Source organism: Xenopus tropicalis, chromosome 2, assembly GCF_000004195.4.
Source record: "Xenopus tropicalis strain Nigerian chromosome 2, UCB_Xtro_10.0, whole genome shotgun sequence".
NCBI classification, from domain to species: Eukaryota; Metazoa; Chordata; class Amphibia; order Anura; family Pipidae; genus Xenopus; species Xenopus tropicalis.
The window spans coordinates 83,739,062-83,765,972 of record NC_030678.2 but is presented as its reverse complement, the minus strand read 5'-3'; the positions used below and the strand labels follow the sequence as shown (position 1 = coordinate 83,765,972).

Genomic DNA, 26,911 nt, shown 5'->3' with positions numbered 1-26,911 from the left:
ATGCTCACAAACTTCCATGTGGTTACACCACTAGAATATGATTCCCTATGTGTAATCAAGGTTTCCTAAGTAAAGAGCAAAAGATAGAAATTAGTAAATCAATGATTTACTAAAAAATTATGTATGTCTATGCATTTATACTTATAGATAAATGTCACCTTTGTTTTACACTAAAATGACATTGTGCAACATTTAGGGGCACATTTATCATGCTGTGCAATAAAAGAGATAAAATACATTATACATTACTACAAAACATGCAGTGAATTAATTTTGCAAATAAATGCATGACCTATGTTTTTACTTGATGCTCCTCAGCTATAAAAATTAAATGGTGATAAACTCTGAAACCATATTACCACAGGGATGAATACAGGTGCGACCATAAGTTTGGCCAGGTCACAAAACAAGTCTCTACATTAGCCTCAGTTAAGTTTGCTTTATCTGACCTAGCTTGTCAAGAGACCTACATTTCATATATATTAGCGGCAAAATGTCCAAAACAATGTGCAAAAGCTGTGATCTTATCTTTGTATACACAACTTCTACAGTCTGCAAACTGAATAATTCTGTTTGTAATTTTGCATCCAATAAAGATTGATAAATATTTTTGTCTCTTTGATAAATTGAACCTGTTCTGTCTGTAGCAACCACACAAATCTACTATATAATTACACACCTTAGGGACCCCCCTCACGACTATTTCTAAATGCTCCAAACGAAAGAAGCTCCAGGCACTCCGGATTCAAAGGGATAAAAACCACATCTTTATTAGTCCATTAAAATACAGGTACCTAACACGTTTCCAATGATTAAGTTTGTGTGTACTGCACCCTCTGCTTGTGAAAGACAAAATAACAAGACAAGTCTCTGCTGTAGCATGCAGCTTTTGTCAGTAGGGGAAAAAGGAAGTGCTGACGTAGCCTGTCAGATTCTAGGCCAAGGAGTAACTGAGCTGCCTGCATACAGATCCACTATCCCTGCAGCCTCATAAACAACTGCTCAAAGCGAGAATCAGAACCCCATTCCTGGTGCTCAGGCTTCTAGAACTGATCGGTAACTAAATACTGCTGTCACTGTGACTGGGTGCAACCATTTTACGCTTGGGTTAAATAGTTACTAACACCATGTGCATGTTTATTTTTTTATTCTTTTATGGAAACACCCAAGATTGCATTCCAGCTGCTCCAGTGGATTGCGCTTTCCTTGATAAGGCTAAAAATACTAAAAATGGTTTAGCTAATTTATAACACAGTATATTTTCACTATAAAAGTCACAAACCTATACTGTTTTTATTAACCGTTTTGTATTTCATAACATATTTAACTCTACAGAAACCAGTCCCATTTCCAGAAAGCAATATAACAGGGCAACAGAAAATCTAGGGCGCAGCTTGGGAAAACTGATGTGATGCATGATATATGTATATCTTTATTAAAACTGGACTACTTCTATATGCTATATTGTTACTATACAGTTATCATCTAAACATTGCAATAAATATAAATATACACAGTTATAAACATTAACCCCTATATGTAATAAAAGACGCAAGCATTGGCCAGGAGCAGTAATCCATAGCAACCAATAAGATGTTTACTTTTAAACAGGTGACTAGGAAATGCTACCCGCTGATTGCTTGCTATAGGTCAGGGGTGGGCAAACTATGGCCCGCGGGCCACATCCAGGCCCTTGGTCTGTTTAATCTGGCCCGCTGACTCCGCAAGTCTCATCACGCGAGACTTGCCGTCTGGAGACTGACGAGGGGAAACGGTGTAACGCTGGCCTGTCCCGTCGGTAAGTCAATGTGGCCCAGAGCCAAAAAGTTTGCCCACCCCTGCTATAGGTGATAAGAAGTGTAGCAAACTTTTCACTTTATTACATAACCTCCTTAGTGCTTTGTGCTAAACACAAGGCGATAAGAGATCAGGGCCGGAACTAGGGGTAGGCAGAAGAGGCACCTGCTTAGGGTGCAACGCTGAGGAGGCGCCATTCCGGAACCTTCTTGTCTACCCCTGGTCAGTGCTCCCTTGACCCAGAACTTGTAATAGCGCGGCATACCCTTCCCCCCTGCAACATCAGGGCGCATGCATGCTTCTAGGGTGCCCAGGCAACTTGGCCTTCCCCCATAAGAGATCCTTGTTCAATAGAGATTACAGTGGTGTAATAATAGAGTAAACATGACCTGCTACTCTTGAAAGGCATAGAGGGTATTAGGGCACCAGTGACCACTGACTGATAAGCAATATGAATATATATTTATGAAATATGTTCTATACCCAAAGCTAAGGGGTTTATTTTGCTGTGGAGCCTATTAACTTCTAGTAAGTATGATGTCCACCTTGTGGCCTTCCAACTGCTGAATTAGAGTTCAAAATATCTGTAGTAGTCAAACAACTGCTGGAGATACCCCAGGTTGTACTTTCCTAACATAAATACTAAAATATATATATTAAAAAGCTTGTTTTGTGGGATATCCTAAAATAGACATGCAATACCACTCAATTGAAATGCTATGTTTTTTTAATGTTCTTAGGTTTTTATTTGCGGCCAAGATATGGATCAATCTTTTGCTATCCAGGACACATTAGAAAAAGGAGATACATGCCTTGTCATATCCTTTTTTTATGTTTCAAACTTATTAGCCATCCTTTCTAAACAAAAATCATACGTAGCATTATTTGAAAATTAAAATAGGGAAGTTATGCCATGCCCAGCAATCTTCTCAGCCCAACCCCCTGAATTCCCAAGACCTAACCCACCTTCCAGTAATGTCTGCCCCTTTTGGGGTTGGTGATTCAAGGCTATGCAAAGAAAATCAGGACAGATAAATGTTATGTAAGAAATTAGCACTGGTAAAACTAGCCCAGCCTTTTCAAATATAACAACAGAGGCAATTTAGATACCTGTTATTATTATGATATTTATTTTTGTGATTTATATAGAATACTGTAGCGGCACACACTAGAGGGTACAGGGTGGTGAACCAGGGGCACCATCTGCAATCACTGGTGAAATCAAGGTGTGGAAATGAAATAAATAAAATACTATAGACACAGCAGCAGTAAACTGAACAAAGAAAAATCACTGTTCTGCATAGGTGTCTTGTTTTGTGCACAATTCAGCTAAAAAGATTTATGATGCCCTTTACTGTGCTATAACCCTAATTAAAAAAAAACAAAAAAACAGTAACATTAAAAAAATATATTTCTCCAGACAAACTGCAAATGTATACATATGATAGTATGTATCTGCGAGAAAACATTACGATAATGATACTTAATACTTCATAAATAATTGTATTCTTTAATCAAAATTTCCATGCGGTGCAAGGAATCTTGGTATCACCTTACACAAATGAAAGCCGACTTGTGGGACTGGTGAAGAACAGAGAAACATTAGCGTAAGTATAACAGTACAACTGGTATTTGCCCCACAGGGGGATGTATCTGCATTTGCTTCTCTCAGGTACCCATATTCTTTCTAGTAAGTTATCTTTGTATTTCTTATGGACCTGTGGTATTATGCATGCTATACTTGCATTGTATACTGCTATATCAGTGGGTTGGTCTACCTAATACATGCTTTGCTGCAGAGCTTAGGAACCAGTCTTACAGGAGGTTCTGTACAGAAGCTGTAAATGGGACATGGAATAGTATGCAAATGTTTGTTCATCTCAATCAAGTCTCAGGGTATTCAAGATAATTGTTTGGTGCCACCAAACCTAGAATCTACTCTTCCCTAGTATAAATACCATAGTGCTGACACTTTCAGTTCTGAATTTTGGTCAGGTCTTTGGTCTGTGCTGTGAATTTGTTTACATAACAGTGTTTACCACAGGTCAAAAAGCCAGCCATGGCATGTTAAGAGATTAGAAATAATTACAAGGTGTACATAAAAGGGGCATATTTATAAGCACTTTGGGCCATATTTATTAACATTGTAGACAAATAGTAACCCATAGAAGTCATATCTATAAGCAGTAACCCGTAGGAACCAAACAGCAATTGGCTTTTTTCAGATAGCTGCAGGTAGAAAAATGAATGCAACATAGTGGTTGGTTGCCATGGGTTACTGCCCACAGCAAATGTGCCCAGTGTTAATAAATGATTACCAATGTTACCAGGTGCAGGCACAGGGAAAGGCTCATGCCAGAGTAGGGGCTGATTCTTGGCCTTGGTTTATCTGCAGGCCGAGAATCAGGCCTTTGTGGCATTAGCAATATTCTGCGTGGCCTTTCCTTACTTTTAATAGTGTCACTAAAAAATACTTTTCATACTATGTATAGTATTGTTAGTTCAGAATTTGGTTACCCTTTTGTATTTGTACCCTGCTGTATTTTAAGAAACTGCAAAAATTTTGTTGTTCGCAGAATATTCTTGTACAAGCACAGGAGAATGGCCATTTGTGCTGATGATGTTTCACTGGATGAAATCATTCCACTGGCAGAAGGTGTTATCATACAGCAAGGTAAAGAATATATAAACAATTGTGGGTCCCCTTATTTAATGCTTCCTAAGTCTTCCTAAGTCTTGCATCTTGCAAATAACAGACACAAAGCATCTTTCAAGTGCTGCATACCGCTGCTACTAATGTTAGTACAATAAGGTTTTGGTGCTTGACAAAGTCACATGCCTCAACCGGTAGAAGGGTCCTCCTTTTACCCTTTGAACGCTTGGTGGTTCATGGCCTCCCTCAAAGAGGCCTGATTTCCGCTATCTACAAAATGTTAGTTAATCCTTTCACAGAGGAGAACAATAAACACAACTATATGCGTAAATGGGAGACCTGCATAGGCAGAGAACTTGAAGAAACTGAATGGGAATCCATATGGGACAATACGAAACGAGGCATTTCGTGTGTAAGGCAACAAGAAAACATTTATAAAATAGTTATGTTTTGGTACCATACACCAGTCAAACTCCATGCACTATTCCCGGAAACAACACAAAATTGCTGGAGGGAATGCGGGCAACCCGGGGACTTACCTCACATCTTCTGGCATTGCCCCTTGATACAACCATACTGGGACAAAGTCCTGGCACTGCTACGCCAGATCACGTTCGCACCTCTAGAAAAAGACATTACCACCCTACTCCTGGGTAAGCCATACAAACAACTGCCAAAACATACACAGAAACTGGTCAACCAGGTACTCTCGGTTGCCCGCATTTCCATTGCAGCCAAATGGAAGACAACCGCTATCCCCTCACTCTCGGAAGTAAAACAAAAAATTAACAACATCAAACAATTTGAATACAATCTAGCCCGGCTACAAAATAGAACCCCACTGTGTGTAAAAATATGGTCACCCTGGGACCTACTCACACAGCCAACACAAACTTAAAGTTGTGTACCTCCCCCCTTTTTTCACCCATATACTTCCCATTCATTGTCCTCTTCCCCCTTTTTCTCCTTTACTTTTCACTTCAATACATGATTGTAACAGACGACAAATGTATAATTAAGGATATAATATGTTTTACTATGCTTTGTCCATCTGTGGAAGTGAAATTGCTAACCCCCTCCCTTTTTCCTTTCTGTACCCCCCAAATTTCTTAATAAAAATTGTAAGTTACAAAAAAAAGTCACATGCCTCATATCTGCATGAAAGGGGTTGTTCACCTTTGAATTAACTTTTAGTGTAATGCAGAGAGTGATATTCTAAGAATTTGCAATTGGTGCTATTGAACTTATTAAGCATTTTGTTTAGCAGCTTTCCAATTTAAAATTTTTAGCAGCCATCTGGTTGATAGGTTCCAGCAACTAGGCAGTGATTGAATAAAATACTGGAATATGAATAGGAGAGAGCCAGAATATAAAAATAAGTAATAAAAAATGACAAAATTGTAGCCTCACAGAGCAATAGTTCATGGGCTGCTGCCCGAATCAATGACCCCCATCTGAGCTTGAAAGAGTCATAAATAGAAGGCAAATAATTAAAAAACTATTAAAAATTAAGAAAAATTGAGAAGTTGCTAAAGGTCCCCATACACGGGCCGACTATAGCTGCCGATATCGGTCCCTTGGACTGATTCGGCAGCTAATCGGCCCGTGTATGGGGAGAGCAGAGCAGCCTGGCTGACCGATATCTGGCCTGAAATTGGCCAGATCTCGATCGGCCAGGTTAGAAAATCTGGTCGGATCGGGGACTGCATCGGCTCGTTGATGCGGTCCCCGATCCGACTGCCCCATTGCCGCCCACATACCTAAATGCTCCCTGATATCGTCCACCCGTAGGTGGGGATATCGGGGGAAGATCCGCTTGCTTGGCGACATCGCCAAGTGAGCAGATCTGCTCGTGTATGGCCACCTTAAGACTTGTCCATTCTAACTTTTTAAAGGTATATGGTATATGCATAACTCTGCAGAAAAGTGGTATTCACATTAAAGTCACAATAATAGTAGAATAGTCACAATAAATCTCATCTATATTATTTAAACTTATAAAAAGTTTGAAAAAATGTTACAAAAGAGTATTTTTTGCACAATTCTTCTAGCTAGAGGTTTTACTCAAATTTTGAAACATATAAAAAGTTTTCTACAGATGTACAGCCAACTTCTTCACCCATCATTTTAGTAAGTAAAAAGAGTGCTGCAAGATAAAGTATTGATTAAAATGAATAAAGTATATACTAAGAGTATTTATTGGATGCCTTCCTATTGATACCAGTCTGATTCTACAGGCAAAATAAAGCAGACCAGCCAAAGAAATCCTTCCACTATTTCATGTTACGTCTGTCTCATCAACCTCACTATGATACTCCTATTCCCTATAAACCAATCTGCCCCATTCTGTCCCCACCCTAGTAACTCATAAGCATATCTCTAAAAATAAAGTTGTTGATCTATTTGATAATATGACTCTTTCCTGTCTTTCACAGTGATGCCAGCAGAAGGTTTTTATGTTATTGGTAAGTGAAGTTTAATGTAAATGATACTAAATACAAGTTATAAATAAGTATATTTTATTGTTGAATAAATACGACCATTACCACATCTTTCAGTAATGCATAGTTTAAAGGTTGTTACCAAGAAAGTATCCTACCATTAATTTAATGGCTATTTTCCCACAAGGGGATACTGTAACACTATTGTGACAGACTTTTCAGTTGTCTCTTGCGCAACACAAGCTACGCACCCTTATGCCCATCACGTCTTAGGGCATGGTCAGATGAAGCGTATATCCGCTTGTCTCAGCCCTGCTCTTTCTGCCTGGCTGAGAGAAGCGGATCCGCTTTGGTACTCCGCTCTATGTGCGTGCACTAGAAGCAATGGCAACAGCCCGAGTGTGTGCACACAGAGCAGTGCGGATCAGAGGTCAGCCTGGAAACCGCAAAAGCAAACTTTTCCAGGCCGACCACCAATACTCACCGCTCTGTTTGTGGATCAGCATTTGTGTTTGACTTTAGTACTTCTTGTCCCAATGAGAAGAGCTGATAGAACTACCAGTCTACTAAAAAGTCCCTGAAAATAAGCTGCTTAAAGGATGTTGATAATGAAGGGGGGTGGGTTTGTTTGATCAAAGGAAGATAGAGAGCTCTGGACTAATTGCCATATTTATAAAGAAAAGGAGGTTAAGGCAAGTGAAAAAGCCCAGCTTTCATATTGGTGGTTTATAATGACAAAATATTAGAAACATTTGTAGAAATTCCAAGACCATTTATACAGGTCATAGAATGTTGTGATCACACTGGTTTCTTTTTGGGATGCACCTGATCAAAATTGTTAGAAAATTGCAATTTGTAATTAAATGTCAACCATTTGAATTTATGTGCATTTAGGAACTGACGTAACCCTCAGAATTAAGTCCCTGGATATTGACATTGTGATGCAGCTTCCTTTTGGCTCCCACACTCAGGAGTTCCTCCGAAGAGTTAACCAGCCTATTCAAGGTAACAAATTCTTACTTCAGGTATGGGTCCTGTTATCCACAATGCTCAGGACCTGGGGTTTCTAGATAAGAGATATTTCAGTAATTTGGATCTCTATATCTTAAGCCTATTAAAAAAAAACATTTAAACATTAAATAAACCCAATAGGATTGTTTTGCCTTAAAAACGGAGTAATTATATCTTAGTTGGGATCAAGTAAAAGGTACTGTTTTATTATTACAGATAAAAGGGAAGTAATTTTCAAAAATTAGGATTATTTGCTTAAAATTGAGTCTATGGGAGATGGTTTTACCATAATTTGGAGCTTTCTGGATAATGGGTTTCTGAATAAGGGATCCCATACACGTAATCAATTGCTCTGGCAGTGAAAATGTATTTATTGTATGTAAAATGATTACTTTTCATTGCAAAACTAGTAGTGCTAGAAGGTATCCTTCTTGTGAATCTTTACCTGTTACTGCATATAAAGCATTCCATTGTATCTCCTGTTGAGATGTTAACCTCCCCAGATCTTATCCATGCCCTTTCAACCCACACCTTTGTTTTGTAAACATCTTGCACAAACTAAATTACTAATACAAAATAGTGCCAGGGAATAGAATACATGTGATAAACAGTGAGTTTTCCTCATTAAATTGCATCTGTCTCCATGGGAAAATCCAGGCTGAATTGGGAGATAAACATTCATCATCAAATTGAATCTGACCCTATGGGCCACATTGAAATCAATGAGAAAGTGTTATTTTAAGGGTTATCACGTGAATATTCTATGGGCAAGATTCAATTTGAATTTGAATTTTCATGTGATAAACAGTGAGGAGATAAGCATTTCTTGTCGAATTGAATCTGGCCCAATATGTGGCTCAGACTGCAAAATGAAAATAGGGAACAAAGGGCCAGATTCAAATCAGTCTTATGGCCAAGATTGAGGAGAAAATATTTTTTTCTTAATTCAGGTCTAGTTTTTTTTTCCCCATAGACTTCAAAAAGATTTTATGGGATATACAGTGAGCTATGGTTTTCTCATTGAATTGCATCTGGCTCTATGGCAAAATCTGGAATTGAATTAGGAGAGCTTTTCTCACCAAATTGAATCTGTCCCAAAGCGTCATCTGCCCCACCCCTCTCTGCTCGTAAACTTTCCAACCCAATGAGAAAAGGAGAAAAAATACTTTGGAGAGTGGGCCCACAGTTTAAGGTTTTCTAGTGACCCCCTGGCGGTCCAGTCCGACACTGGACCTCTGAAAACCAAATTTCAACTCCAAACTACCAAACTGTGAAGCTTTGCTAAAATAAGCAGTTTTATACTTTTCTGAAAATTGACTCAATGCTTGATGTGTACTGTATCTTATCTCCACCATGTGGTTAGCTTCTAAGATAGAACATCATAAATATCAATGCCAGGGATCTTCTGAACAGTTTGATGCCCAAAACATTATTAGCGCATTCAAATTTTCACGGTTGACAGTTTACCTACTGCAAAATAAGCACCCTGCCTGTAATATTTGTTTTTCAGAGTATGGATAAAATACCATTAATATTAATCCCAAGGGTCTTCTCAACAGTATGACATCCAATATACATAGGATTACAAATATATGAAGAATCCAATAAAACGGTTAAGAAAAAAATTAAACCAATAACTGCAATTTAAAAAAATGTTGCACAATGAGATTAGTTGTCAAAATTCCTACCCTGCTAGTTTCCTTTTGGCCACAACAAAACAACCTACAGCAGTGCTGTCCAACTTCTGTTGTACCGAGGGCCGGAATTTTTCCGACCTACGTGATGGAGGGCCGATAATGGAAGCCAGTTTTGACCACTCCCCTTTTTGAAACCACACCCACTTGAAACCACACCCATGTTATCACATGACCATACCCATATTAATGGTTGTAGTACAGCAAAAACCTGCCATACTCTGCCTGCCCTACCCTGCCTGTGTGTGCCATACTCTGCCTTCCCTACCCTGCCTGTGTGTGCCATACTCTGCCTTCCCTACCCTGCCTGTGTGCCATACTCTGCCTTCCCTACCCTGCCTGTGTGCCATACTTGGCTGGTTTGTGCCATACTTGGCCTGTGTGTGCCATACTCTGCCTGCCGTACCCTGCCTGTGTGTGCCATACTCTGCCTTCCCTACCCTGCCTGGGTGTGCCATACTTTCACTGTGTTTGCCATTCTTGGCTGGTTTGTGCCATACTTGGCCTGTGTGTGCCATACTCTGCCTGTGTGTGCCATACTCTGCCTTCCCTACCCTGCCTGTGTGTGCCATACTCTGCTTGCCCTATGATGCCTGTGTGTATGGCACACACAGGCAGCCTACAGTGACACAATGCTGGCACTGCTCCTACTGTCTGCACAATAACTATATATTAAAAAACTTTTTAATTGAAGTACCACCTCAGTATATATTCTTTTTGTAGTGTGCAGGGATTATTTGTGGGTTTCTACTGCTCCTGAGGTGTGAACAGGGGAACAATGTGGGTGATTACAGCCTGAGCCTGAGGTGTGAACACTGCAGGGGGTGAACAATGCAGAGATTAAAAGGTGTGAACAACACAGGGGATTACATATTTAAACAATACAGCCTGATTACAGCCTGAATCTGAGGTGAGAACCATGCAGGGGGGGGCAGTTAATCACAGTACTGATACCATTTAAAGCTTACACAAGAGTAAGCCATCAAAGCAGCCAGACAGGTGGGGGGCCACACAGAGGGGGGTCGCGGGCCGCCAGTTGGACAGCACTGACCTACAGCAATGCAAATGAAACTAAGTATTTATTTAGTTTAAAACAAAAAAAAAAGATTATACAGTGTGATTAGCAATTAGGTTACGCAATAAAGTAGAAAAAATACACATTTGCATATACAATTGTCAAATTGTATGTTGTGTGTGTATGTGACTATGGAAAAGCTCAACACCCACTTAAAAAGTTGTGTGTTTTTGTGTATGTATCACTTAAATGAGTGTTGTCAGGCCACTTAAATGAGTGTTGTCAGGCAGGCCAATAACAGAAGCCTTCCTGTCCAAAATCTGTCATTACAAAATGTTTTGTTTGCTTGTTGAATTTATATGGCATGGCAAATTAAATGGTTGTAGTTAAATTTTGTAGTACCAGGATTTGCCTGTGCCAGACTTCTTCTTGATAGATTTTGGCATGTCTTCAGTTTTTACAACACATCTGTGTCGTTGCTCTGAGGTTTCATTTATTAACACGTCTCAGCCTTGAGAATTTCTGAGAAACTGTGACTGTCACATGCCTCCCCACAGGTTTGTCCACGACCTAATTCACCCTGTGCAGCCTAATTAGCAAGACTCGGCAAAGCAATACCACAATTTTTTTTAAATGGTGTTTAGTTCTGTGTGTCTGTGGGGGGGGGTGTATGTATTAAGTTGTTTTTTCCACTTCTCTTTTACCTTGCAATTAACTCAAACATTTTTTTCTTGTGGGACCTAAAAATAGGCCCCTTCTGTTTGGGGTTGGTTTCCACGATGCCTCAACAAATCCTGATGTAGTTAAACTGTGAAATTCTTAGTCTTAATACAAAAGATGTCTGTATGTGTGTATCTTTTTTCTTAACTATTTTGCAGTTTACTGACAGACATGGTACTACAAAGAAAGAGACTGTAAGTTAAAGGCTTCTATTGCTGATTGGTAATGTGTAGCTTATCTTTTGTGAAGCATTAGAGCCTGGTTTCGTAGCTTTTGCCCCTCTCAGATTTTGAGCATTTATATTTAAATATAAATAAATATTTATATTTAAGGGAATGGAAAGAGGCAGTCATTAGAGAAGGGTAATTATCTTGCAGTCTTACCTACATGGACCCAATCATACATACAAAGCTATAGTGCATATCCTAACAGAGCAGCTCTAGATTTCTGATGCAATCATGTTCGACCTGCCAACCAAATGTTCTGTTCATTCAAAAGAATAAGCAACACTTTATATAACAATTAATAACAATTATATTTTGCATTGCATATGCTGTTTCATTGACAAAAGTATTTTCTCTCTCTTGTCAACGTTATTCTCAATTCCTCTTTTCTGTATATATATATATATGTATATATATATATATATATATATATTGGTCAATAGCAAAAGGTGGCAACCATAAAAATACTGTTTTACAGACAGGTAGCTGTAGAAGTCATCTTGGAATTCCATTACGTGAATAAAAACACTTGACCTTTGGGTTGTCCTATGCCAACTATGCCATGGAATGCCTCAGTGACTTATAGTATCTCTCTTTTCAAGGAAGTCAGGTGATCAGGGCCAGAAGTAGGTGTAGGCAGAAGAGACACATGCCTAGGGTGCAACTGTGGGTGGGGCACAAGGCTCTTGTGCCCTCACTGGCCGCATGTCCCCCCCCCCACCTATCTTATGTGTTGACAGGGCTTTGCACACCTACTTAGTGAGGCCTCCTCCATGGTCCTTACTACATCAACTGTTAGCACACCTCCATCATCCACTGTAACCCTAACTGTATCCCTTATGTAATTTTAGACTGTTAAAATGGATTCGGGTTGGGCTTTTATATTGTATTATTGTTATATTATTATGTAATATTGTTATTAGACCTCAGCAGACAATTATAAGTAACAGGTCAGGCCAACATGCTAGCTGACAATGCAACTGGACAAGTTAGGGTTTGGGTGGGAAGGGAGTAGGACTTAGGAAGCACAAAGAAGGTTTGGCAGTGGATGGAGCATAAAGGAAGTTTATGTAAACCTGTTGACATAACCGAGCAATAACAAGGCAAAATGTTGAGGACAAAGCATTTAGTAGAGGATTTTCTGAAATGCACATTAAGGGGCAGATTTATCAAAACGTGAGTTTAGAGCTTAAAGGACATGTAAACCCTACATTTTCCTGCCATGTATATACGTTGGGCACATCTCCCTCACCCACATGGCATTATTTGTACTGCGTATATCCCCACCGTTTGCCAGCGCCATCAAAGTTTGCAGCTTTCACCCAGTACCATTTTCCTTCTGACACATGATCAATGACGTCCACATCTGCAAACAGCACATGTGCCCTGTAAAGTTCTATCAATTAAGAACGCAGGCTTACATAGGCAGAACTTGCTCTGTTAAAAAGTTCTGCTTGGAATGAGAACTGTAACTGTTCTATTCATTACTATTTGATTTTTAGTGTATTATCAATGGGTGAAATTTAGAACTCAGCATTTAATAAATACGCTTCTAAAAATCCAATAGGAATCCCAAAGGAATAGAACATGGGTGAGTACATCTGCCCCTATGAGTGCAGTTTCAGTCCTAATTGAGAGAAACACAAATACTTAATCACTGAATTTTACACACACACACACATCTATTTTTGGAGTATGTCGCTGCAGGGATGACAAATTCCTTTTTAGTTACATAGAAAATCTTGAGTGTTTTCCCAGAGCATAGAAAGGCAGAGATCTTCAACCCTTGAGAGGTCTTTTTTTCAACTGGGACATGAATGTGGTCAGTTAACTATTTTCTACTGTGCGGTTCTTTTATAAAAACACACTAAATAGGATGGGGGTGGTGTTTAAAGAAGAAGGGACTTATATGTTTATATTAAAGCATCTTATGCAATAACTTTCAGTTCCTTAAACAGCCTGTATTTATTTTGGCTATGATTTTTAATATATGTTCCCATTTATTCCCTAGTAATTCTTTTTTACACTTTCCTTTAAAATATCACTTTTTTGTATTCATCATAACCTACGTTTACCATACGTATTATGTGTATCACTCAAGTAGTTAAACCCTTAAATGTATACTAACACTTCACACTTATTCCTCAACACAACATGAAAGCTACTATTAGGTAATGTATACAAAAATATCTTTTTTGGGGTGCATTATTTAAAATGTGTTGATACCAAACTAGGTTTGAATTAATACTACATTATATATTCCCTTACAAAATGCTCTGTGCACACCACAATTTATTGTCAGCACAATACAAAAATCGTGTTCACATGCACCAGTACATAATATAAAGCAACAAAGCTTCCAGGGAATCATACAAGATGTTCAGGCAGCTGGACAGTAAAACATTATTTGTTTGTCACCCCCAGGAAATGAGGTCCTGGCACGCTAATGCTAGTGCTAGGATTGCCATAGACAACAATGAACATCACACCTTGGCATTTCCTAAGGGACAAGCTAGTGTCAATCAGAAAATGGTGTCTGCATAGTTTTCCAGCTACCAAACATGCTTATGTGCCTGCTACTTTGCCCTGTACAGTACATTTGGAGAATGAAGCCTTCGGTCAGTTCCAGCATAACTAATGAACTGAATATTATAGTAAAGTTTGAAAGAGAAACAGAATCGGAGCAAATAAATTCACTGTAGTTTTTATAGGATAATGACACTTTTTCACATTTAGCAGGAACATGTGACTATGCCTTTAATAAGGCATAGTCACATTATTGCGCCAACCTGCTTCCCAGCAGCCTCCACCAGCACTGCTTCTGCATTCCTACTTTCTATATATGCATCCAATTTTTAAGCCCCCTTACCACATACTTACTGAGGAATCTAGCAGCTAAGGTGAAGGATGTACATCTCTCTCATAATGCATTATTGTATTAAAACCCAATGCAGTATCATAGCTTTTAGGTTAAAGATACAGCTACTTAGTAGCAGCTACTTGTCACGGCTACTAAATGCCAGAACATACCCTGCCATAGACAATAACTGCCTCTGCTAAAACACACGTAGAGACGATTATCATTTTAGTAGCAGTGACAATTAGCTGCTGCTAGTAGCTGTGTGTCTTCACCCTTAGCTATGTTGTAGCTGAAAGATGTGGTCCAGCAAATGTTATATGGAAGCCTATTTGGCATGTGTAGGCCAGAGCAGCGATACTGCAAGTCCAGTGTTTCCTAGTATGAAGAAATAAGTCAAAACCTTGCTTTACAGAGCCCCAGTTCTAGGATTCCTAGCAACTTTCACTTGGTGTACGCACCCAAATGTAGCACTGTATAGGCACCATTGCATGATCTCTATGGATTGTTTCTATGGAGGTCAAGCCATGATGCTGTTGACATTGGAGCATTTTTAGTCTGCTTATCTCTCAGCTTTCCTAATTTAGTGAGCCAGACCATTCAGTGGGTCACATGTTCCCACTCTATCTCTTAGATTAATAGCACAGCATATGAATCAGTCTTCACATACAGAGCAGTGTTCCAACCATTGTGAAAGGCTTCTCTTATCACCCATTTACTTGTGTGAGCAAGTTATCATCCTGCTTAGATTGTAAGCTCTGTAGAGCAGAAACCTCATTACTGCTTTGGCTCTTAAGCTGGCCATACACGCACCGATAATATTGTACGAAACCTCGTTCCATACGATATTCGATGCTTGTATGGCATGTCGGCGAGTCGACCGATATCGCAGGAAGCTGCTGATATCAGTTGACTCGCCGATCGGACCGGTTAAAAGATTTTGATTGGGCGCCATAGAAGTCGCCTGACCAAAATCTGCCGTCAGGGCTGAATCGGCAGAAGGAGGTAAAAATCCTATTGTTTCTACCTCCTTATCTGCTGTTTCAGCCCTGAACGGTGTGTGGCGGATCTGACAATGTTTCGTGAGACCGATGGTCGCACGAAAGATCGTCAGATCGCCACGTGTGTGGCCACCATAAGGGCTCTGGCACACGGGGAGATTAGTCGCCTGCGACAAAACTCCCTGTTCGCGGGCGACTAATCTCCCCAGATTGCTATCCCACCGGCGAAAATGTAAATCGCCAGTGGGATGGCAAACAGGGCGGCGCGATTTCACTGAAATCGCGCAAGTTGCCTTGAGAGGAAACTTGCGCGATTTCACTGAAATCGCGCTGCCGCGTATGCCATCCCTTATAAGGGCTCTGGCACACGGGGAGATTAGTCGCCGCGTTTGCCATCCCACCGGAGATTTACATTTTTGCCGGTGGGATGGCATTTCGGGGAGATTAGTCGCCCGAAACACAGGAGATTTGTTGCGGGCGACTAATCTCCCTGTGTGCCAGAGCCCTAAAAGGTACGAAATCTCTGATTTAATTGTATATTTTTATTATTACTTTCTTATGTTTTACTTCTTAACTCCCATTGTTGTTATTATCCCATTTTTACTAACTATTATTGTTTTACTACCTATGATTGTGTTGTAAGAAATCTCCACACAAGCAGCACAACACAACCACATATTTACATTTACTCAAAGAACTACAGTGTTCCTCTTTTTTTGCGGCAGCAGAACGTCCTCTCAAAAGCTGATTGAGCAACCGTTTTAAATAGGATTTTAATTGGCTCACTCAACTGTCACACACAACTCTTCATAAGTGCAGCCATTCAGAATCCCTTTGCTACAGACCAATTGGCTTGTGCAAAGGGAGGAGCTGCTTCCTTATCTGTTTAGTAACTATTTGTTCAGAGGCAGTGCCTGTTGCTGTAGTGAGCAGGCAGGTCTGACAGGCAGGGCGCACTTTGGAAGACTGAGCTTGGATTCAGCTGGATATGGAGCCTTGGGGAGGAATGTGAGTAGTTGTCACTGTTGTGTTTTTTACCCGCAATTACAGAGAAAGTTGTAGGCGTGGGATTTCTGTTTATACATTACTCATGCAGCGTACAGCCCTGAGTCTGCCGTACCGATATTTATAGGGTCCCTGACCATCACCTCCATCATTGAGTACTCAGCCCTGCCTCAGTCTGTATGTAGATTGTATCTCTCTCTCCGGTCTGTAGCCTTCCTAACTCCCAAGTCAGTCTCACTGCCTCACAAACTTACTTCCAAAGAAATAAAGTAAAAATTCATCATAATTTAGCATTTACTACCTATTACAAAAAGTTTACTAAAGAGGCTGCCCTTAAACAAAATGTTCTGTTTGTTTTCATTTGTGTTAGGGTTGCCACTTTTCTGCATAAAGAATACTTGCCTTCCTATATATTTACCTTTCTTCCCTATTAATAACATTGGGATCAAGGATACATTATTTATTGCCCATGCTGGTAATGTACCAGACAGGTGGCAACCCTATGCAAAGTCTGTAATCTAGCTGAGATTAAACAATTTATATGGACAAAATAGGCTTTTTATGTCTGTATGAGATCTGACATTGCTACATTTTTATTTTTTATCTAACTGGGAATACTCTACAGGATCCCCTCATTTTGCCAGCTCACTGTGCCTACGATTGAATAATAATGGTATCTAAAGGAGAGGTGTGCATCAACATACCAAAAGAGTCCTTGTCTGATGAGATCTTCAAACTTGCCCAATATATATCTGCCAGAAGTTTAGACAGATATCATTGGGCAGGTGGTTGGGAGGGAACCATATATGGACCAAAAAGCTGACATCTTAAGGTGGCAATACATGTTGAGATCCGCTAGTTTGGGGAGGTTGGCGATATTGGGCTAATGCAAAAAAGCAGGCATAGGCACCATCGGACCGAGGACCACACCGATGAACCAATGTGGTCCCCGATCCAACAGAAAATCAAACTTACCTGATCGGGATCTACCCAATTTTAGGCCAGATGTTGGTCAGGTAGGCCTGTCACGGATTCCCATACATAAGCAGATAAGCTGCCAAATCGGTCTAAAGGACTCCAATTGGCAGCTGAAATCTGCCCATGTATGGCCACCTTTAGTATGGAAGAGGTGATCAGTAACCCATATATGACAGTGTCTTCCTGGATTCTGACACACAGAATATATTTTGAGGTGAAAATACAAATGTAAGGCTATTGGATTGACTGAATCTTGGCCTATGTTTATATGCTGGCCCAAAAAGGTTGAAGTGGCAATCCTATCTGCAGATGACACAATGTTTATTATTTTATAGCAAATAATGTACAGATAGTGAACCCAGCAAGTTCAAAGTTCAATCAGCTACAAATCAAAGTTGGCTAAAGAACATATGTTGAAGCAAAAAGATACTAAACTCTGTGGAAAATATTCTGAGGCTATGCAAGTAACTATATAAATCTATCAGATCTAAATGTTAACAACTTTAAATTAGTGGGCAAAAATGTAAGTTCCCAGTGGGATGGCACACGATGCGCAGGCATTATCGGCAAATCGCCGAAGTTGCCTTGCGAGGCAATTTCGGCGATTTGCCGAAATCACCTGCGCAGCGCGTGCCATCCCACCGGCGACTTACATTTTCGCCGGTGGGATGGTAGTTCGGGGAGATTAGTCACCTGTGCCAAGGGCTCTGGCACACGGGGATATTAGTCGCCCACGAAATGCCAGTCTCTCTGAAATGTGTAAATCGCCGGTGGGATGGCATGCGCAGTGCCGCGATTTCCCTGAAATCGCGAAAGTTTCCTCTCAAGGCACTGGGATTGGAAATTGGCCCCACAGGCCTAATAAATAGTGACTGTTTATGCCAACTTACAGCAGCCTTTCTGGCTTTGGCCAGAATCCACAGATTGCCAGTCCAGCCTGACCTTCGGCAGGTGCAGTTTTTATGGACTACTGGGGTTTTAACATTTTACAGAGGACATTTTGTTCTCCTTTAAGATGTGCAACCTATGTGCTAAAGGATATTAAGGTACTGTACCTAAAAAACTTAAACTAGAAAGTTTCAGAATGAACTTTATGTTGGTTTGAAAAACATGAAGTCACTGACTGAAATCTGATTGGCTGTTGTTGGCTCCAACCAGTTTTTCTAACCTTAGACCGCAGTTATATAGTAAAAACCACTGTGCAAAGTTTGGGGACCCTGATTTTAATAGAATCTGCAGCAATTTAAATTTACTCACTGAAAGTCAATAAGTAACATCTGATTGGCTGTTACTGGCCAATGCAGAATCGCCCAGAGTTACCCAGTGACCAACTCTGCAAAGTTTGGGGACTCAGACGTACAAATTTTGACACTGACAGTATTTTACATTTCACCATTGAAAGTAAATACGTGAAATGTGATTGGCTGATGGTGGCTCCGCCGACTTTTTCTAACTTTAGACCGCAAATACCCAGTGACTAACTTTGCAAAGTTTAACAACCCTGGAATTAATACTTAAATAATGCCATAATTAAAGAAATGTGATTGAATGTTGGTGACTCTGCTCGCTTTTTCTAACCTTGAATACGTAGTCACCCAGTGACTAACTGTGCAAAGACTAGGCACCCTGGCATAAATAGCGTGAGAAAGGCAGCAGTTTAAATATAAACTAATAAAATTCAATTGGTTGGCTGTAAGTGGCTTTGCCTACTTTCTCTAACCTTTCCCCAAGTGGCCAACTGTAAAAAGTTTGGGGACACTGGCGTTAAACATGTGAGAATGGCAGCACTTATTATCCCCATTAAAATCAATGAAATAAATCTGATTCTCTGTCTGTGGCTCCACCCACTTTTTCAGACCTTGAATTATTGTCACCCAGTGACTAACTCTGCAAAGTTTGGGGACCCTGGTGTAAATAGAATAAGAATGGCGACATTATAATTTTAAACAAAAAAAATCAATAAAGAAAATCAAAAATCACTTTTGGCCATCCAACAAATATCATATTTTCATTCAGGTTGACCACATGACTGTGTGATTCAAGTTTGGGGAGTGTAGCCTCAAAGCTGTAAGATTGGCAGCAGTTTCAATTTCCCCATAAAAGTCAATGGGTGAAATTTGATTGGCTGTTGTTGACTCCGTTTCCTTCAGGGTGAACTCATGATTATGTTATTCAAATTTTGGGGGTGTAGCTTCAAAGCTGTAAGAGTGGCAGCAGTTTGAAAATCTTCCTTGTCAAAGTCAATGGAAAAGTTGGGGTGTTCAGAGGGCCACCACAAAAAGACGGGGGCGGGATTGCTTAGAAAAGCACAAGCAACCTGCTCTGCTATAGGGCGAGGAAGTGTGGGGAGTTTGGGTGTTGTATTTCCCAAAACTAGGAGGAGGTGCGGTTAGAGAATGGGGGGCGCGCTAAGAATAAAAAAAGAAGAATCGGATGAATAAGCTGAAGTGGACGAACAGTAGGTTGGGTTTTTCAAACCAATATAATAAATAATAAAATACCTCAACACTGGTTAGATACATGAGCCAATGTGTACATAAGTAAAAATGGGTGCAGTCATAAACAAATCCAGTTGGACAAGCAAATCATTGCCATCACTGTAGATTATCACATGTATTTATATCTAATACAGTACAATACAGTATCAAAACAATATTAGTTTAACTATTGAAAACATTCCCCCATAACCCCATAAGAAGCAATAAACAGATTTGGTCTGAATGATGAAAAGAAATCCATAATTAGTGTTTTCTGAATTATTCCAGTGATGTAGGTCTCTCTATATCTGTATAGAAGTAGCCATGATGTGTGCCTATACAGATACATTACATGTGACCCCAGTTATGTACAGTAAATTATATCACCTTTTAAAGGGAAGGTTTAATTTTATATAAACTTTATTATAAGTAGATGGACCTGTTCTAAGCAGCTTTTCTGGTTAATAGGTTATATAGGTTATGCTGGCAGCTGGGATAAAGGAGACATTAGAGTGGTTGGACCTGATACCTTCACTCACTCTGCAGATAAATAAAAAAAATATTAAATACACTGCACATGTGCATAGGAGAGCACTTTGAGGAATTTTACATTAATTGGTGCAGTGTTTATGTCCCCTTTAAAAGGGTGGACCATATTCCCAATAATGAACAGCAATGCAATACTTAGCTGGTAATAAATGTAAAGATATAACTTAACAATGTGAAAAGAACTATGAATCTGTCTTCAGCAAAAGTACAGGGTCCTACCTTTCCCAAGTTCATTTTAAAGCTAGAGCTGCACAGATTAAAAATCACCTCTCTCAGCATGGCCCTATTTAATGTAACTAACTCTGATGAGAAAAAGGGCTTTTATACCCATCTTTGTTGCCTGGATTGGTACGTGACCCTAACCAGACAAACGTGGTCAGGTAGTGTGCATACACATATGTGCTCCTCTGTAGACCTGTAGTATAGCAATGGCATTTACCCTAATGCAAATGGCTCTGGAGAAATGAAGTTTATGCATTATATTGTGGTGATTGAGCTTATATGTGTGGGTACATACACATATTCTCACTACTAGTGATGTCTGGTCTTCTCCTGTTAAGCTGTATTGAACTGCAGATCCTCCTGCAGCTATGGTAATCCATTGTGGTGGACTGGGGTTGTAGTCGATCAGCTAATGTAGGGAAGTCTGTACATTCATGCATTTGCATGCCAAAGCACTTCATGACCCCAACACTCAGCTCTTCATATTGCTTTCTCCTGCTTTCTTTGAATATCGCCTTCACCCTTCATTCTGTTGTGGAGCAATGGGTATGATGAAAATTTTATAAATTAGATTCAAGAATATAGCGCCATTGTCTCCCACCACAGTTTGCAGAATAAAGGCATAAAAACATAAGGCTAATGAGCATTTTGATTGTCACTGTTACTCAGCAGAAGATGGTGGCCCTTAGTGCACCTGTTGATAATGTTATTAATAGAATGCATTGACTGACATATATAGAATGGTAACAAACACCTTTATTCAAAACTTTTTATTTTCCTTTACTTGCTCTGATGTGTGGGGTTGTGATTGAAATTTGGGTAACCTTTGCAGGTTCTTGTTGGGTGTGGGTCAGATTGGGGGAGTACACTCTTCCTCTGCTCCCAAGATTCCCTCTATTGGAACCAGAGGTGTGCACAGAAGTAGAGTATTGAGCAGGAAGACCAGCGTACAGGTTGAATGTGGGTGCTACAGTGGAAACATTTTGCGGGTGCAGGTTGAATCTTTCCTTATCTGCACATAACTAGCACATCACCTCTCTGTTACGTGTGTCAGTCACAGAACTTTTCATTAATAACATTACATTGATTTTAGGTATCTGTACTTGTTTACCCTTTATCTGCCACCCTTGTATAATAAATGAGCTTGTCAGAAATGTACCATTATGTTAACTCCATAGATTCTATGATTCTGTGTTGCCAGTTGATTTGGACTACACCCTGTGTTTACTGGCAACCTGCAGTGTAGCGAAATGGACTGTGTTTTAATTAGTATTTGTTTATTTAATGGCATTTCTGAACTGCTGTTTTGGCATGGCAAGGGTGTACATGATCTTCTTGGTCCATGAGAGGTTAATGCTAAGCAGAGCACTGTGGAACTATTTCCTTTTATTTATCTAAACAGAAGCAGGAGGGTACAAGGCTGTCCCTGTGGAAGTTCTGTATTGTCTTCAGTACTGATATTGCTTTCACTATGATCCTCTAAAGAGCAGGTAGCCTTTCCCTTTCACAGGACACTTTTTCTTAATATATTAAGTTCCATAATGAATCAAAACGGTGATCATCAAAATGGTGTGGTAAGCAGAGATCTTTTTTTTAAATAAGGAACATGATAACTTCCTTTAAAGGAGAGGGAAAGCTACTCAGGCATTTTATTGGCAATAGATTAGTCACTCGTACAGATATAGCCAAGTTAAAGGTGTTCTATTATTATCATTCGTGTTTGCTAGGTAAAAAGATCTTGCCTGATATTACTGTACATGGTTAGCCAAATCAATCAATAATCTGTTAGATTGATGACTTCTCCACCTTAGTGGATCTTTGTGTGTGACCAGCTTATATATATTGTTAGGTTGTTTTCTATTTACAATAAGTAAGGATAGCACTATTACATACTATTCTGTACCCCCAGAACAGTAATCCTTGTGTATACAGAGAAAAGATCCGGTTCTGTATGCTGTATTAAAGGAAAACTAAAGTCTAACTAAAGGAGTAGGCTATAAATGTTGTAAATTATGTTTTGGGTTTGTGTACCAGCCCAAGGCAACCACAGCCCTTTATCAGGGAAGATCTGTGCCTCCAAAGGTGCACCCAATAGCTCCCCCAGACAATTCCCCCCCCCCCATGCCTTCATTGTCTTTCTGCACTGAGACTGGGGCAAAGAGGACTTTATTTCTAGCTCTATGCTAAATTTTCAGTTGAAAATTTTGATTCTGCTCTTTTAGGCTAATGCAACACAGGGCTAATTCTCAGACTGTTGATAAATGCAGGGTGAGAATCAGCCCTTAAGGTGGCCACACACATTCAGGGCTGAAGTGGCAGATAAGGAGGTAGAAACAATAGGATTTCTACCTCCTTCTGCCGATTCAGCGCTGAAGGCAGATTTTGGTCAGGCGCCTTCTATGGCGCCCGATCAAAATCTTTTAACTGGCCCGATCGACGAGTCGACCATTATCAGCAGCTTCCTGCGGTATCGGTCAACTCGCTGACTTGCCATACACGCACCGAATATCGTACGAAACGAGGTTTTGTACGAAATTATCGGTGCCTGTATGGCCAGCTTTACTGTTGAATCAGTCTAACGGTGACTGCATTTATCCACAAGCCAAGGATCCGCATTAGCACATGGAGCAGATTTCACGGCTTAATTAGGCTTATTTAAGGGTAGGGGCTGATTCTCAGTTTGCATTTATTTGCAGGCCAACAATCAGCCCCATGTTTCACTAGCCTTAGGGTGGCCATACACGGGTCAATTTCAGTTGCTAATATTGGTCCTTTAGACCGATTCAGCAACTTATCTGCCCATGTATGGTCACCACCGACAGGTCTCCCTGACCGACATCTGGCCTGAAATTGTGGAAATCTCGATCGGGCATGTTTGATTTTTCTGTCGGATCCGGGACTGCATTAGATTATTTATGCGGTCTGCTATCCGACTGCCCATATATACGCCATTTTAATTCAATTACTTGGCCCTAGGAATGATCGAATTAGCCTGATATCGCCCACCCGTAGGTGGGCATATCAGGAGATGATTGTCTTGCTTGGCGACCTTTCCAAATGAGCGTATCTTACAGTGTATGGCCACCTTTAGTGTTGCTCTCACACTCTAGTGTAAATGTACACTGTTTTAGTGGCAGGGTGGCCTCTTCACCATGTTGGAGATTTTGGACTTGTAAATAACACTCAGGTAGTGTAGTACTCTTGTACTAGTGATAACTACATGTTCTTTACAAATTCTTGGAACTTGTCAATATCACTCTATGGTAGACTACATCAGCAATTAATGGCAACATCAAGAATACATTTTTTGTTGGTGAAGTTTTTTAGATTGTAAGTTCTAACTAGCACAGTAATTGTTAGTCAATGTATTTATATTTAAAGGAGAAGGAAATGCAAAGTCACTTGGGGGTGCCAAAATGTTAGGCACCCCTAAGTGACTTTAATCGCTTACCTCGTACCCCGGGCTGGTGCCCCTGTTAGGAGAAAACAGCACCAGCCCGGGGGACCATCGCTTCCTCCTTCCTGCTTCCCTTTCCAAAAATGCCAGTGGTCAGCGCATGCACAGTAGAGTGAAAAGCTGACTTTTCTGTTAAAGTTCGGCTTTTCACTCTACTGCGCATGCACGCGCAGGGAACCAGGAAGAAGGAAACGATCGCTGCTACCCCAGGCTGGTGCTGTTCTCTCCCAACAAGGGCACCAGCCCGGGGTAAAAGGTAGGTGATTAAAGTCACTTGGGGGTGCCTAACATTTTGGCACCCCCAAGTGACTTTGACTTTCTTTCTCCTTTAACATGTGTATTTGATATATAGACCATCTATTTTACACATATAATATAAATACAGCTCTGATGCACCATAAAAAGTTTTTAATTATATTACTCTCTTCCTTAGGCCTATCTGGCTATTGTTTCTTTTTATGGTCTTTTTCCTCTGGACATATTCCAAACCAGGGGCGGGCCAAGCCGACCGGGCGCCCTAGGCAATCCAGTTGGCCACCCCCTCTGCACCCCCCACCCCCTTGCGTGTGCTTAGGCATTCGGCCACTCCCCCCTCTCCACGAACGGCGCATGCGCGCCATAGCAAACGCAAGGGGGGGGGTGTGTGATCCGATCGGTCATTGCCTCCACCGCTAATTACAAGCGGCAGGGACAATGACAAGTAGCAGGACTAGGGGTAGGCAGGAGAGGCTCCTGCCTGGCGCCCCCCAATCGTTGCGCCCTAGGCAGCTGCCTCTTCTGCCTACCCCTAGTTCCGGCCCTGGTCCAAACCGTCATAATTAATAATATAGCTTTATGTATGTATTACCAGTGGAAATTCTGTGTCCCATTCAGTCTGTTAGATTGCAGAGGAATAGTTCCTGCATATCTGGCTATAGCCACTTGCATAAACCATGGTTTGACGAAGAAACTGGCTATAGCCACTTGCATAAACCATTGTTTGATGAAGAAACTGGCTATAGCCACTTGCATAAACCATTGTTTGACGAAGAAAAGATCAAAATAGTTTTGGTTTAAAGGTTTATTTTTTTTAGTTTATTTTTTTCATCAGATTTTCAAAGCCCATTATCTGCAAACAAAAAATGCTTCTCTCAAAAGTGCCTTACTAGATGCATTGCTGCCAGATACACTAGCCAACTAGATGCCTGTGGGCCAAATATGTCCTTCCAAGGTATTGTTACAGTGCCTGCATATGGGCTCCATAAGCTGCTTTGTATGACGCCAGCATTTTGCTATAATCTAGTCCACGAACATCCAGAAGTTGCACATCATTGCCCAAGGTTCGTTCATAGCTACCTTGTCATGAAGCAAAAACTGCTTTTGAACAAAAAATAGAATACAATTGCAAGCAGTCACAAGATTATACATGCTGTAAATGCAACAAATAATCATTGTTATGGTGTTAATATTAAGTAAAGTCCAGCTGCCTAATAAGGGGGGAGGGCTAATGAATACTGTGTTTGTTTCCTTAAAGAAGGACTTCCTGCGTTCCCATCTCAGCAGTTTGTGTGGCTAAGGAAATACTGGCAACGAAACATTCCCAGTGTAAACAGCCTATTTTTGAACAACATGAATTATGAGGAAGAAAGGCAACTTTCTGGGTTGGATATTAATTTGGTGTCAGGTATGTAAATTGTATGTCAGGTATGTAAAGTGTATGTATGTGTTTTTTTTAATGCCCTTCAAACCTTTCACACACACACTAACTGAAATTGCACATCATGACACCTGGGTCTTGGGCACTTCTGGGCCTCTGGGTCTGCTCACCTTCTTGTTATACACCTGTTTATGTTGTACCTCCACAAGTATACTGGATTTTATATTATGGGGGACAAGATTATATTGTTTTATTAGCATGTTTTTACAAATAGGCAGCTTTAGCTCTGTACAATTATTGTTCCCTGTGTCATAATTTTCCTACTCAGCTGTTAGGATTATGTACAAATATAGTTATAAGTTTGTGTCTGTGTGCTCTCCAGGAGTTGTTTTTTTTTATCTCTTCACATGCTACCATAGTAATATGTCCAACCCTGTCTGCAGGGCTGCCATCAGGAGGGCACAGGGGGGCCCGGCTGTGCTAGAGTTTTCCTAGCTCGGGCCCCCTTTAATCAACTCCGGGCCCTCTCACTACCGGCATCCTCTGTTATGTCCTGGTGCTACCCGCTACATCAGCGCTTATATAAGGTTGCGCCCCGTGCGTAGTGATGTCACACATACGGGGTGCAACTTTATATAAGCGCAGATGGAGCGGGTAGCACCAGGACATAGTGGAGGACGTCACCGAAGTCGGAGCCGGCACAGGGGAGAGGAACTGGAGGATGCTTCAGGGGCCCTGGAGGATGCTGGGGGGAGCTGAAGGATGCTTCGGGGGGGCCCTGGGGGAAGCAGGAGGATGCTGGGGGGGGACTGGAGGATGCTTGGGGGGCCCTGGGGGGAACTGAAGGATGCTTCAGGGGCCCTGGAGGATGCTGGGGGGAGCTGGAGGATGCTTTGGGGGGGGGGCAGGAGGATGCTGGGGTGGGGGACTGGAGGATGCTTGGGGGGGAGCTGGAGGAAGCAGGAGGATGCTTTGGGGGCACCCTGGGGAAGCAGGAGGATGCTTGGGGGGGGAGCTGAAGGATGCATGGGCGGGAGCTGGAGGATGCTTGGGGGGGAGCTGAAGGATGCATGGGCGGGAGCTGGAGGATGCTTTGGGGGGGGCCCTGGAGGAAGCAGGAGGATACTGGGGGGGAGCCAGAGGATACTGGCGGGGGAGCTGAAGGATGTGGGGG

At 41.0% G+C, this 26,911-nt stretch overlaps 1 protein-coding gene across 3 annotated transcripts in view; it reads left to right on the top strand.

The window, feature by feature from the left end:
• Positions 1-929: 929 nt before the first annotated feature.
• inpp5b (inositol polyphosphate-5-phosphatase B) overlaps positions 930-26,911 on the top strand; it is a 53,451-nt gene continuing 27,469 nt past the window's right edge. Inside the window, exons 1-7 of one of the 3 annotated variants that reach the window (XM_031896911.1) lie at positions 930-1,056; positions 2,538-2,615; positions 3,325-3,404; positions 4,374-4,471; positions 6,886-6,915; positions 7,786-7,896; positions 25,615-25,764. In XM_031896911.1, coding sequence (XP_031752771.1) covers positions 2,559-2,615; positions 3,325-3,404; positions 4,374-4,471; positions 6,886-6,915; positions 7,786-7,896; positions 25,615-25,764 — 526 coding nt within the window. In that variant the 5' untranslated portion in view covers positions 930-1,056; positions 2,538-2,558. Of the gene's footprint in view, positions 1,057-2,537; positions 2,616-3,324; positions 3,405-4,373; positions 4,472-6,885; positions 6,916-7,785; positions 7,897-16,294; positions 16,422-25,614; positions 25,765-26,911 lie in introns of those variants that run through there. The other 2 variants (XM_004911593.4, XM_002939490.5) reach the window with 2 other exon arrangements.